Below are 15,061 nucleotides of genomic sequence, written 5' to 3' on the forward strand. Positions count from 1 at the left end.
AGTGAGGCCCAATGCAAATTGGAGGAACAGCACCTGATATTTTGCTGGGGCAGCTTGCTTTCCCTCTCTCTTTGCCCCTCCCCCATCCTAGTTCTCCGACTCGTTCTACTGTCTTCCTGATTAAGTATTAGTGGTTGTAGGCCGCGTTGTCACCTTCCTCTCAGCTAACAATGAACATCTACTCACCATCTGCTTTGATGTCTCATTGTCACACCTTACCCTTCTCTATCTCTACTCCCTCTCCCCTGATTCTCAGTCTGAACAAGGGCCTCGACCTGAAACGCCACCCATTCCTCCTCTCCTGGTGAAGACTTTATATCAGCAGTGAGACATCAGCAGAGGCGGCCCCAGAGAAGGAGTTCAATGAAGTTGCACCTTGGCAAAGGGATCTGCTGATACCTGTTATCACTGTTGCTTGTTGGGCTTCCTGCATGCTGGCTCTAAAGTTCTCCACAATATAATTCAGAAATTCTAAGGCAAAACCATTTACAATGGCAGTATCTCAATAAATATGAGGGTAAATTACTACGGGTGCTGCACTGTAAGGAGTTTGTACGTTCTCCCCGTGACCTGCATGGGTTTTCTCCGAGATCTTCGGTTTCCTCCCACACTCCAAAGACGTACAGGTATGTAGGTTAATTGGCTGGGTAAATGTAAAAAATTGTCCCTAGTGGGTGTAGGATAGTGTTAATGTGTGGGGATCGCTGGGCGGCACGGACTTGGAGGGCCGAAAAGGCCTGTTTCCGGCTGTATATATATGATATGATATGATAAATGTAATTCTCCACAATTACTATCCAATGTTTTGCACTGAGCAGAAATCTGTCCACAAATTAGCTCTCCGGTGTAACTGTGGTTGTATGAGCACCATTGTTTTGTAATTGATTTGAGTGGGCACAGTGGGGCGAAGTGTCTGTTCTAACGCTGCATTGTTCTATGTCCTGTGTAACCCAGGTAGCCTCTTCATCCCCAGCTTTTGCCAACTGCTCAGTGGTTGAGTTGCCTAGCAAAACTGCATGCTGCACATTGTTAATTTCTCCCATTACCAATCGGCCTTATTTTGTTAACCTGGACTAAAGTCAAGTCAAGTCAAGTTTATTTGTCACATACACATACACGACGTGCAGTGAAATGAAAGTGGCAATGCCTGCGGATTGTGCAAAAAAAATTACAATTACAGCATATAAATTAAAATTAATACAGAAAAGAAAATTTAGTCCCTGGAGTTATAATAGTTAACAGTCCTGATGGCCTGTGGGAAGAAACTCCGTCTCATCCTCTCTGTTTTCACAGCGTGACAGCGGAGGTGTTTGCCTGACCGTAGCATCTGGAACAGTTCGTTGCTGGGGTGGCAGGGGTCCCTCATAATCTTGCTTGCTCTTGATCTACACCTCCTGATGTATAGGTCCTGCAGGGGGACGAGTGTAGTTCCCATGGTGCGTTCTGCCAAACGCACTACTCTCTGCAGGGCCTTCCTGTCCCTTTGCATTCCTCCTTTGCTGAGGTTATAAGTTCATAAGTCATCGGAGCAGAATTAGACCATTCGGCCCATCGTGATGTTATATTGTGAGCAATTTTGGGCACCATATCTGAGGACGGATGTGCTGGCTCTGGAGAGGGTCCAGAGGAGGTTTACAACAATGATCCCAGGTCTGAGTAGGTTAACCTATGATGAGCATTTGCCGGCGCTGGGCCTGTACGTGCTGGAGTTTAGAAGAATGAGTGGGGGACCTCGTTGAAAAATGCAGAATAGTGAAAGGCTTGGATAGAGTAGATGTGGAGAGGATGTTTCCACTAGTGGGAGAGTCTAAGGCTAGAGGTCATAGCCTCAGAATTAAAGGACATTCTTTTAGGAAGGAGATGAGGAGAAATTTCTTTAGTCAGAGGGTGGTGAATCTGTGGAATTCTTTGCCACAGAAGGCTGTGGAGGCCGTCAGTGGATATTTTAAAGGCAGAGATAGATAGATTCTTGATTAGTACAGGTGTCAGTGGTTATGGGGAGAAGACAGGAGAATGGGGTCAGGAGAGATAGATCAGCCAGGATTGAACGGTGGAATAGACTTGATGGGCCGAATGGCCTAATTCTACTCCTATCGCATGACCTTATGACCATTGGGTCTACTCTACCATTCAGTCATGGCTGAAAAGATCCCAACGATCCAAGAACTCAAAATCCCTGCCCCTACTCCAGCTCCTCAGCCATGAATACACCTGGCATATTCTGCTTCTGGCATATTCTGCCCTCACTAGTACATGGCACTGGGAGTAATATGGAGATTACCAACCCTAAAATCTTGCTTGTTAACCCTTGTGTTTCCTATCTCCCTCTATGGGAGGGAGTGGAAAGTTGGAATATGTGCAGAGAAGATTCACAAGGATGTTTAAGCTGGAAAGGGTGCAGAGAAGATTCACAAGGATGTTGCCAGGACTGGAGGCTCTGAATTATCAGGACAGGTTGAGCAGGCTAGGACTCTAGTCCTTGCAGGAGGATGAAGGATGATCTTATAGATGTGTATCAGATGATGAGAGGAATAGATAGGTTAAATGTAGAGTCTTTCTCTCAGAGTAGGGGAATGCAGACCTAGAGGTCATAGGTTTAAAGTGGGGGGGGGGGGGGGGCCTTGGGGGAAGATTTAATCAGAACCTGAGGGACAACTTTATTTCATAAAGGGTGGTAGGTATATGGAACGAGCTGCCGGAGGAAGTAGTTAAGGCAGGTACTATCACAATGTTAAAAAAAACCTTTGGGCATATGTACATGGATAGCATTTGCTTAGAGGGATATGGGTCAAATGCAGGCAAGCGGGACTGGTGTAGATGGGGCATCTTGGTTGGCTTGGGCCAGTTTGGTTGAAGGGCCTGTTTCCATCCTCTACGACTCCATATGCACCAAGCATATGGGTGGCACGGTGGCGCAGCAGTAGAGTTGCTGCCTTACAGTGAATGCAGCGCCGGAGACTCAGGTTCGATCCTGACTATGGGCGCTGTCTGTACGGAGTTTGTACGTTCTCCCCGTGACCTGCGTGGGTTTTCTCCTAGATCTTCGGTTTCCTCCCACACTCCAAAGACGTACAGGCTTTGTAGGTTAATTGGTTGGGTAAAATGTAAAAATTGTCCCTAGTGTGTGTAGGATAGTGTTAATGTGCGGGGATCGCTGGGCGGCGCGGACTCGGTGGGCCGAAGGGCCTGTTTCCGCGCTGTATCCTAAATCTAAAAAATGCAGAATCTCGTCCTTTTTTCGCCCATGGAATGAGCTGCCAGAGAAAGTCATGGAAGGCAGGTACAATGAACAACTTTTCAAAGACATTTAGACAGGAGCACAGATAGGAAAGGTTTGGAGCGATGTGGTCCAAGTGCAGGCAAGTAAGGTGTAGCTCAAGTAGGCAACTTGGTTGCCATGGACAAGTTGGGCAGAAAGGGCCTGTTTCCTGCCATTATGACTCGAGCTTTAAACTATAATTATCTTACATTGGGGCAAAGCCACTAATATCATTGTGCAACTATTTTAATTTGTAAAATAGTTATATAATAGTTTTCACTGTATCTCAGTTCACGTGACAGTAATAAACCAACACCAATACTATTGTGTTCTGATATAACTTTCAGACTTTAGAATGTGTCTAACATGCGTGAAAAGGAGAACAGCGTTTATTCTAGTTTAGAGATCCAGTGTGGAAACAGGCTCCTCGGCCCATCGAGTCTGCGCTGACCAGCGATCATCCGTGCATTAGTTCTATCTTACACGTTAGGGACACGTTACAGAATCCGATTAACCTACAAACCTGCATGTCTGGGATGTGGAGAAAACCCACGCGGTCACAGGGAGAATGTACATCCTCCATACAGACAGCTCCCGTAGTCAGGATCGAACCTGGATCTCTGGCGCTCTAGGCAGCAACTCTGCCACTGAGCCACTGTGCTGCCCCTTATTGTGCATTCCATCCAAAACTAGTCTGTTGTGAATCCTGTCTAAAAATGGACGGTCTAAAGTAGCCTAAAATAGTGAATGTGTTCAGACATTGCATGTTGTTCTTTTGGGTGTTTTGATCATGGAAACAAAATGTGTAGGTACGTTGTTGAATTACTATGTTCAGAGCAGATGGATTCCCCCTCAAATGTCATCAGATTCCTCCTTCTTTCCAGGTGATTGTTCAAAGGTCCTTTTATCCACATGCAAACTTCAGCCTGAGCGAATCCGATCCCGTTTCCCGAAAGGTCAACCAACTGAATGACTCCGTGCTGTTTGTAACCGGAAGACAGGTAGGAACTGGGGAAGAGAGCAGAAAACCATGGGCACTATAAATTGAGCCCCTTACTGCAATAAAGTACGATGTTGGGAAAGCACTGGGTGAATGAGGCTGAGGGGATGGCCATGTTAGCTATTGTCACAGACTTAATGGGCTGAATAATTTTTTCCCTCATAGAGTCTTAGAGTTATACAGCATGTTATACTTGAGTATATGAGTTATACAAATTTACACAGAGTGATACCAACTTTTATCCAACTCGTTAGTTAAGTTTAGAGATACAGCGTGGAAACAGGCCCTTCGGCCCACCGAGTCAGCAGCGACCAGCGATCCCCACACATTAACACTACCCTACACACGCTAGGGACAATTTTACATTTAGACCAAGCCAATTTAGATTTAGAGATACAGCGCGGAAACAGGCCCTTCGGCCCACCGGGTCCGCGCCGCCTAGCGATCCCCGCACATTAACACTATCCTACACACACGAGGGACAATTTTTTTTACATTTGCTCAGCCAATTAACCTACATACCTGTATGTCTTTGGGGTGTGGGAGGAAACCGAAGATCTCGGAGAAAACCCACGCAGGTCACGGGGAGAACGTACAAACTCCGTACAGACGGCGCCCGTAGTCAGGATCGAACCTGAGTCTCTGGCGCTGCATTCGCTGTAAGGCAGGAACTCTCCCGCTGCCCCACCGTGCCGCCTACAAATTAACCTACAAATTAACCTACAATTAACCTACAAACCTGTACATCTATCGAGTGTGGGAGGAAACCGCAGATCTCGGAGAAAATGCACGCAGGTCATGGGGAGGACGTACAGACTCCGCACAGACAGCACCCTTTGTCAGGAGTAGCTCTACCCGCTGCGCCACCGTGCCGCCCTTTTTGCCATTGATGCCGTTCCTTGGCATAACAATTCTATGATTTTAACCTCTCATTTCCAAACCCATGACACTGGGTTTAACAAACTGTACAAGGTTAATTATGTCAAAGGAATTTCTTTGAAGAAACTATAATTTTTTATTTCAGTTGTTATCTGAAAAATTACTTGAAGTTTGTTCTCTTTTGGTTCATCTGTTTTACTTTCGTACCTTCTGAGAAATTAATTTCATGAATTAAATCTCGAGTATTCTGGATTCATTCTCGAATCACTTCATAAGCAACGCGGTGGCGCAGCGGGTAGAGCTGCTGCCTGCCTCACAGTGCTAGAGACCCACGTTTGATCCTGCACTCTGGTGCTCTCTACAGAATACAGAATATAGAATAGCTTTATTGTCATTCGATACCGAACGAAATTCATTTGCCAGCAGTCACAGGGCAACAAAAAAAAGAACACAAGACACACAACCCCAACACAAACATCCATCACAGTGACTCCAAACACCCCCTCACTGTGATGGAAGGCAAAAAAAACATCCTCTCTCTTCCCCCATGCCCCTCCCACGGACAGACAGCTCGACCCCTACCGAGGCGACCGAGGGGAACTTGCCACAACGGCACAACAATTTGGATGGTGGAGCAGACTCGATAGGCGGCATGGCCTGATCCTGCCACCATGTTTTGATCTAATGGAAGTGCACAAATTTGTGAATGGAATAGATCGGGTAAATGCACAGAGTCTCTTGCCCAGAGTTGGGGAATCAAGACCCAGAGGACATCGGCTTAAGGTGAGGGAGGAAAGATTTAATAGGAACCCTGAGGGGTAACTTTTTCACACAAAACGTGGCGGGTGTATGGAATGAACTTCTGAAGGAGGTAGTTGGGGCAGGTACTATCACACCGTCTAAGAATCATTTAGACAGGTACATGGATAGGACAGGTTTAGAGGGATATGGACCAAACTCAGGCAAGTGGGACTTGTGTAGATAGGACATGTTGGTCAGTGAGGGTAAGTTGAGCCAATGGACCTGTATGACTCTATGACTCTATGATCTTATGGCTTGTGACTTTCCCCGCTCCCTCCGACATAGGCTTTGTCCTTTTGAATTGCAGGTGACCCAGGTACCCATCAATGGGCCGGGATGTCATCACTTCCTGACCTGCTATAAGTGCCAGATGGCACCGTCCTTCATGAAGTGTGGTTGGTGCAATGGAAAATGCACTTGGGAGGAGGAATGCCAACACACGTGGGTCCCAGACACTTGCTCGCCTGCTGTTGTTGAGGTAGGATTCGAGATGTGTGCAACATTTTTTTTTCCCCTTCCTATTCATAGATCGGCACATTTATCTGATGATAAACCTTTGCACAAAGGGCAGTGGGTATAAGGAACGAGCTGCCAGAGGAGGTGGTTGAGGCAGGAACTATAAGAATATTTAAAAGACATTTGGACAGGTACAGAGGGAAGATAGATGCAAAATACTGGAGTGACTCCTGTTTCTGGTTCTGATCTGTACGACTCCATGATATATCTATGAAGATCTTTGTTGACCTTGACTGGTTTAATTAGTTTAGTTTAGTTTAGAGATACAGCATGGAAACAGGCCCTTCGGCCCATCAGGTCCACGCCGACAAACGATCACCCTTACACTAATTCTATCCTACACACTCGGGGCAATTTACAGAAACCAATTAACCTACAAACCTGCACGTCTTTGGAGTGTGGGAGGAAACTGGAGCACCCGGAGAAAACCCACATGGTCACAGGGAGAACGTACAAACTCCGTACAGACAGCACGCGTGGTCAGGATGGAACCCGGGTCTCTGGCGCTGTAAGGCAGCAACTCTACCACTGCTCCACCGTGCTGCCCAGTTGATGCCACTCAGTCTTGCAGAGCTTGCAAATGTCCCAAACATGAAGCAAAGCCTCTTTAACAAAGTGCTGGAAGCAACACTGCAGATATTGAATCGAGTTTTAAAATACCGTTAATGCCTGAAAGAGTGACAGTGGAGAGCAACTGGTAATGAGGAAATACATTCAAGCAAAGGCCCACCATCGACTCTCTGGCCCATCACCGACCTTGGTTCCAGAGCCTTTCTGGGTTATCCGTTTTGCCGGACCAATATCGGTCACGGCCTCTGTAGAGGAGTCTGCCGCTACCAGAACGATTCGTCTCGGTCGCCGAGGGGTCAAGATACCAGCCCGCGAAGCCGGCCTCGGAAGTCGGCTATAGGAACGGATCTGCCGGCTGCGGCTGGGCCGGAGTCCCAGAAACCCACCCGCAGGGGACAAATTCAACCCGCCGATCAGCACAAAGGTCCCGATGAAGTGGAGATCGGCTGTCTCACCCGGCCAAGGCACCACGTTTTGGGGGGAGCTACCGGGGGTTGGGGGGGGGCGGGGGCAGGGGGATTTCAAGTGAGCTCTTGTAAATTCTTCCAGATTAAAGGAGGTGCTGGACCACCGTTTGCCGGAAAATTGGTGGTTGACCCGTACATTAAGGGAAGAAACGATCAGTCAGACTGCCGAGGAAATGAAGATTCAATCTCTTCAGCTGTTTAACTGAAAAAGATTATTTTCAGTTTAAAAAAAAAACACAAATTGCTGGAAGAACTTAGGAGGTCAGGCAGCATCTGTGGAGGGAATAGATGGGTGATGTTTTGGGTCAGGATCCTTCCTCAGACTGAAGTGGGGAGAAAGTAAGGGATTGTAGTCAGGGCAGGACAAAGCTAGGCAAGTGATAGGTGGATACATGTGAGGAGAGTTTCATTGGCAGATGAGAGGACACATGCGAGAGACGAAAAGGAGATAAAGGGTGCAAGATAAGGAGGAAAAGGAGTGAAATGTAACCAGTTGCAGTACTTTGTAGAGCAGAATGCTGTAACTACTTAGTTAAAGGGTTTCATCTTGATTCAGACTTTTATGAAACACATAGATAAAAATTACCAATGTTCAAAACTTTGTAGAACAAACTATTGAATAATTGTTCAAAAACCTTGTCATGACATTAAAACAGAAAATAAACCACACGTTTAAAATGTTCAGATACTAAAGTCATCGTGCAGTTTTGAACTTTGGAATTATCTGTGTTTAGGCTGCTGACGTTTGCACTTTGAACATTTTGTAATTGTCCAAACCCTACATGGATGCAAAGTCTATTCGGTTTGGTATACTTCCAACAGGTGTAAGTCAGGAAAGTGAGTTGAATAATTAAGCCAAATGTGAGGCAAAGCTACTTTGAAGCCTATTCAGAAGTATGAACTTGCACGATGCACCATATAATATAACGGTGCTACAAGGCAGGTTTCGGGAATAGGAAACAAACCTGTGGGATTGGTTCAGATGCACTAAAGCTACTGTGAAGTTTGTGGAGTGTTAACAGTAAAGCTACACACCTTTAACTGTTTTAACACTAACAGTTCAACAGTTCAACAGTTCAACAGAGCTTTATTTGTCATTCGGTACCAAGGTACCGAACGAAACTACATATCAGTCACACACAAAAAAGAACAAGACACATGACCCCAACACAAACGTCCATCACAGTGACTCCAAACACCCCCTCACTGTGATGGAGGCAACAAAACTTCCATTCTCTTCCCCACGCCCACGGACAGACAGCTCGTCCCCGACCGACCCGCACAGTCCCCGCAAGGGGATGGAAGTTCCCGCGGCCGAGCCGCACCGGGCGCTGAGATGTCTCGCGGCCGAACCGGGCGGTGGAAGGCCCCGCGACCGAGCCGTGCGCAGCTAAGTCCCGCGGCCGAGCCGCACCGGGCGATGTTAGGCCCCGCGGCCGAGCCGCACCGGGCGATGGAAGGCCCCGCGGCCAAGCCGCACCGGGCGATGGAAGGCCCCGCGGCCAAGCCGCACCGGGCGATGTTAGGCCCCGCGGCCGAGCCGCACCGGGCGATGGAAGGCCCCGCGGCCGAGCCGCACCGGGCGATGGAAGGCCCCGCGGCCAAGCCGCACCGGGCGATGTTAAGTCCAGCGGCCGAGCCGCACCAGCGATGAAAAGTCCCGCGGCCGAGCCGCGCCGGGCGATGTTAGGCCCCGCGGCCCAGGCACTGTTAAGTCCAGCGGCCGAGCCGCACCAGCGATGTTAGGCCCGCGGCCGAGCCGCACCGGGCACTGTTAAGTCCAGCGGCCGAGCCGCACCAGCGATGTTAGGCCCCGCGGCCGAGCCACACTGGGCACTGTTAAGTCCAGCGGCCGAGCCGCACCAGCGATGTTAGGTCCCACGTCCGAGCCGCACCGGGCACTGTTAAGTCCAGCGGCCGAGCCGCACCAGCGATGTTAGGCCCCACGGCCGAGCCGCACCGGGCGATGGAAGGCCCCGCGGCCAAGCCGCACCGGGCACTGTTAAGTCCAGCGGCCGAGCCGCGCCGGGCGATGTTAAGTCCAGCGGCCGAGCCGCACCGGGCGATGTTAGGCCCCGCGGCCGAGCCGCACCCCGCGCCGTGAGGAAGAGACGCAAAAGAGAAAGGTTTCCCCCACCCCCCCACCCACCCACACCACCACCCCCCCACCCCCCACACATACACAACCAAAAAAAAAAAAACCCCATCCCAACACCGACACACAACAAAAAAAAAAGGAAAAAAGACAAACAGACCGCTAGCGAGCCGCAGCCGTGACACGTGGAAATGCACATCACAGAAGGAAGCCATTTGGCCCATTGCACCCGTTCTAGCCCTTTAAAACGTTAGCCATTTGGGTCTTAAACACGGGCATCACCTTGCAAGGCTAGTACAGTGCTAATTGCCCAACCCAGTTGCCCTTGAGCTGAGAGGCCTGTTTACCAAAGTCAATTATATTGTGGCTCTCGAGTTGCTCTCGAGTCGAGTGGGTAAGGATAGCAGGTTTTGTTCCGCAGAAAACATTAGTGAATCAGATCAATCCTATTACTAATGCTAGTTTTTAATTCCAAATTTATTTAATACCGGCTCAGCTAATGTGGGAGAAGTTGAACTTATGTCAATACTCCTTTCTGGAATAAAGAACTAATAAAATTAGTTACAGAGTCATACAACGTAGAAACAGGCCCTTCGGCCCAACTTGCCCATGCTGCCCAACATGTCCCATCTGCACTTGTCCCACCTGCCTGCGTTTGGCCCACATCCCCCTAAACCTGTCCTATCCATGTAAATGTTTCTTAAACGTTGTGTAAAAGTCTCATCTTTCTGACCTTCAAGTCCATATGCAACTCCCTTTGAAAAGATTTTTTATTGAATCCACTTCAAAAGGGGGCAGCTAGTCCAAATTCGAATGCATTGTGTGTCAACAATTCTTCCCACTTCAACCTTATTCATGCCCATTATATGAATCTGACCCTAATGCCACAGCAAGCTATTTCTATAATCCACTTTATCAAAGTCTGTATGTTCTGCTAAGGCACAGAATGCAATGCTTACTGAATGGCATTTCTATTGAGTGTGGACTTTGGTGAGAAAGGGGCCAATCTCATTTTAAATATATATTGATTTACTTAACTTTGTAACTTTCATTCGCAGTGGTAAATAAGTTATATAAAGTGGTAAACGAGTAACCTGCCATGTAATTGGGTAACTGGTTAACAAAAGTCAACTCATTCTAAAATGTGTGAAGCAGACTGGATGGGTTCTTGGTTTAGTTTAGTTTAGAGATACAGCTTACAAAGAGGCCCCTCGTCCCACCGAGTCCTCACCAACCAACGATCACCCACACACTAGTTCTATCCTACACTCTAGGGGCAATTTACACAAGCCAATTATCCTTCAATTCTGCGCATCGTTTGGAATGTGGGAAGAAACCGGAGCACCTGGAGAAAACCCACGCGGTCACAGGGAGAATGTGCAACCCGTCCAAACTGCATCCGTGGTCAGGGTGGAACCCGGGTCTCTGGCAATGTAAGGCAGCAACTCTACCGCTGCGCCATCGTGCTGCACCCTAATGGCACTCATGGCACATCCTTGCCTCTTAGCACATGCTTCCGACGCCTTGGACACCGGGGACATGCATGTTATGGCTTTCGTTCCCAAACTTGGCACCTTCACAGTTATTTATTGACAACTTAAGGTGAAGGATTTGAGTTCATAGTCAAGAATATCTATGCAGAGGCACAGAGGGGAACAACAAGTTAGATAATGATCAGGTGAGCTCGGATCTTAAGCAAAGGTCACATCGAAGCGAGATTCACAACTTATTTTATTTTGAGAAGGAAAGGAAGAGGTTGTCAGGTATTGGGAGAGGGTTGGAGCCACAAGGAACTGCAGATACTAGTTTACAAAAAGAGAGCCCAATATACAAGAGTAACTCAGTGGGTAACGCAGGATCTCTGGAGAACGTGGATCTGTGATGTCTCAGCATGGGACCCTCCTTCTGAAAAACTGAAGGAATACGGTGTTTTATTCATGTGTAGGAAGGGACTGCAGATGCTGGTTTACACCGAAGATAGATGCAAAATGTTGGGGTAACTCAGCGGGTCAGTCAGCATCTCTGGAGAAAATAAATAGGTGACGTTTTGGGTCAAAACCCTTTTCAGACTGAAGTACAGTCACCCATCCATGTTCTCCAAAGATGCTGCCTGGGCCGCTGAGTTACTTCAGCACTTTGTATTTGATTTTGTAAATCAGCATCTGCAGTTCCTTGTCTCTCTCTGATTTTGGCAAAATGATTTTGTCAGAATCCACTTCAATAGACAGTAATGATCTTCAAAATTCAAACCAAACTGGTCATTTACAGTGTGTTGGAAGGAACCACAGATGCTGGTTTAAACCGAAGAAAGACACAAAAAGCTGGAGTAACTCAGCGGGTCAGGCAGCATCTCCGGCGAAAAGGATAGGTGATGTTTTGGGTTGAGACCCTTCTTCAGATTGAGAGTCAGGGGAAAGGGAAATGAGAGATATAGAAGGTGATATAGAACAAATGAATGAAAGGTATACAAAAAGTAACTGATCGAGGATAAGTGGAGCCCACAATGGTCCATTGTTGGCTGTGGGCGAGGTGATAACAAATTATACAGACAGTGAAGCTCAGCAGGCCAACAGTCAAGCAGGTACAATGACTAGGTTGGGGGAGGGATGGAGAGAGGTGTATGCAATGGTTACTTGAAGTTAGAGAAATCAATATTCATACCATTGGGTTGTAAGCTGTCCAAGCAAAATATGAAGTGCTGTTCCTCCAATTTGCACTTGGCCTTACTCTGTCAATTAAGGTCAGCATTGGAATGGGAGAGGAGTAAAATTGTTTGGCAACCGGGAGATCACATTGGCTATGGCGAACTGAGCGAAGGTGTTCAGCGAAACTATAACCCAGTCCACTCTTGATCTCATCAATATATGAGTCCACCCCGAGAACAGTGGATTCAGTAGATGAGGTTGGATGAGGTGCATATGAACCTCTGCCTAGTCCTATCAACAAAGAGACAAAAGCCATGTTTACCTGTGTTCCCCCCCCCCCCCCCCCATGGAAGTTTTATATTAGAAGTTATAATGCGGTCTGAAGAAGAGTTCTGACCCAAAACATCACCTACCCATGCTCTCGAGGGATGCTGCCTGACCCGCTGAGTTACTCCAACACTTTGTGTCTTTTATTTTGTAAACCAGCAACTGCAGTTCCTTATAATGGAAGTTGTTAAACCAGATTCCCGTTCGTTATGTTGCATAATAACGTCTTCCCCCTCTCCTCTATGAATTTCAGTTTCTTCCCAAAAGTGCTCCTGTTAACGGCGAGACTGAGCTGACACTGTGTGGCTGGGACTTCAAGTCTCCAACTGGCCCTGCGATAACAGCAGCCTCTCACGTGGTGCGCGTGGGAACCCGATCTTGCAGAGTTATCCCTGAAAGCAGCAATGCAAGGAGGTACGCTTCCACAACTTTCTCTTTTCTCCGTTTTTAAATCGAGTGGGATGATTCTCTTTCCAAAAGTGCAGACGGTTGCATGGAGCCAATGCAAGTTGAAGCAACAGTAGGTGGTGAATTTAAGGTGGTCAATGATTCCATAGTCATACAGCGCGGAAACTGGCCCTTTGGCCCAGCTTGCCCAAACCGATCAACATTCCGCTGTACACTGGTTCCACCTTCCTGCGTTTGGCCATATCCTTCTTAACCTGTCCTATCCCTATGCACCTGTCTAGATGTTTCTTAAATATTGCAATAACTGCTTCCTCTGGTAGCACGTTCAATACACCAACCACCCTTTGTGTGACCCCTGAGGTTCCTATTAAATCTCCCCCCCCCCCCCCCCCCAACCTTAAACCTATGTTCTCTGGTTCTCGATTCCCCTACTCTGGGCAGGAGACTCTGTGCATTTAGCCGATCTATTCCTCTCATGATTTTGAACACCTCTATAAGATCACCCCTCATCCTCCCGCGCTTCAAGTCACAGCGTACTCAACCTCTCCTTAGAGCTCAGACCCTGGTAATTGTTATCAGGCCCTGACTCCTGGTAATTGTTTCTCCAGCAGTGTAAAGAAAGGATAAAATGTGCAGAATATTCGCTGGGGTCCCTGTAACATTCACAGTGGGAAGTCTATGGTGTACCATTGAGTTTGTGGACTCTGGTTTCTGCCCCACCTCAATGACTGCCCATTATGGAGATGTCCACACAAGAGGCTACATACCAGACTCCTTGCGTAGCGAAGGTCTGATAGAGTCCTGGATCAGAAATGCCTGTAGAAGACACAGAGTGCTGGACTATCTCAACAGGTCAGGCACCATCTCAGGAGAACATGGATAGGCGATGTCATCTATCCATGTTCTCCAGAGATGCTGCCTGGCCCGCTGAGATAGTCCAGCACTCTGTGTCTTCCTTTGCAAACCAGCATCTGTAGTTCCTTCTTTCTTCCTGTGTTTCCTCCTTAAAGCTGCTGCTTCAGGGTTAATTGTAATTGTGATTGTAATTAATTTATTAGGCAATTATGTAAACATACAAGGAATTTGATTTCCCAACAGTCATACAGAAAAGCAACAAGATACATAACCACATAAAAATCCAACATAGACTTAAACAGCCACCACAATGGCGTGTGAGAATCCCCAGGGCACACAGCATAAGCAGAGACTCACAGCCATCAGTTCAATGTCCGGGTCACACGCACGCTCCTTCACCGTGATGTGACCAGAGTTGCTCCGACCGCCGTCACTCCCTCTGCAGTCCCCGTCCGCCCAAACAGTCAGAAAGCCGTCCACACTCGCACCAGACTCCAGGACGTTCTCATGGCGCGATGTCCCCGCAAACACAGAGATCACTGCACTCACGGCACTCCCTCCCAGTCCCCACCAGCGCAGGCAGCACGTCCATCTTGTTTTTTCGGCGACCTCACATTCCCCACTGTGATGGAAGGCAACAAACGTACCTTCTTTCTCCCTTTTCTCCCACGTCGGGGCAATCAAAACTTCCGCGGTCGGGGGCGATCAAAGCTCCCGCATCGGGGCGGTCAAAGCTCCCGCGATCGGGGCGGTCGAAGCTCCTGCAGTTGGAGCTCCCGCAGTCGATCCCTAACAAAGGGACCGCCAGCTCCACGATGTTAAAGCTGCAGTGCAGACGGAGATACGATGAAAAAGTCACATCTCTCCGTCGAGGAAAGAGAGAAAGCTTTCCCAAGAGAGCAACAAAGTTTGGGAAGCCACAGTTGTTTCGGCTCCTGGTATTATTTACATTTCGGCGGCCTTCCATCCTGTGCTGACATCTAGAATCACTGGAATTAACTCTCATGAGTTGTAGAGTTTGAATAAGAAGTCTGATATTCCAACAAGAGGGCAGCATGAATTGACCTAAGAGATCTGGGTCAAACATGGGCAAATAGGACTAAATTAGATGGGATATCTTGGTCAAGCAGGGCCGAAAGGTCAGTTTCCATGGTGTATAAGTCTATGGTTGTTCATTTCATTGCAATTTGAGGGGTGCTGTTGTGAACAAAATTTTTCTGGTAGTTATCTCTGGGCGGC

The 15,061-nt window shown here is 47.9% G+C and overlaps 1 protein-coding gene across 1 annotated transcript in view; it reads left to right on the forward strand.

The window, feature by feature from the left end:
• mst1rb (macrophage stimulating 1 receptor b) overlaps nt 1-15,061 on the forward strand; it is an 89,428-nt gene that overhangs the window by 34,662 nt on the left and 39,705 nt on the right. Inside the window, exons 3-5 of the mRNA XM_078414684.1 lie at nt 4,144-4,260; nt 6,247-6,417; nt 12,813-12,973. Coding sequence (XP_078270810.1) covers nt 4,144-4,260; nt 6,247-6,417; nt 12,813-12,973 — 449 coding nt within the window. The remainder of the gene's footprint in view (nt 1-4,143; nt 4,261-6,246; nt 6,418-12,812; nt 12,974-15,061) is intronic.

Source organism: Rhinoraja longicauda, chromosome 17, assembly GCF_053455715.1.
Source record: "Rhinoraja longicauda isolate Sanriku21f chromosome 17, sRhiLon1.1, whole genome shotgun sequence".
In the NCBI taxonomy this organism is placed as follows: domain Eukaryota; kingdom Metazoa; phylum Chordata; class Chondrichthyes; order Rajiformes; family Arhynchobatidae; genus Rhinoraja; species Rhinoraja longicauda.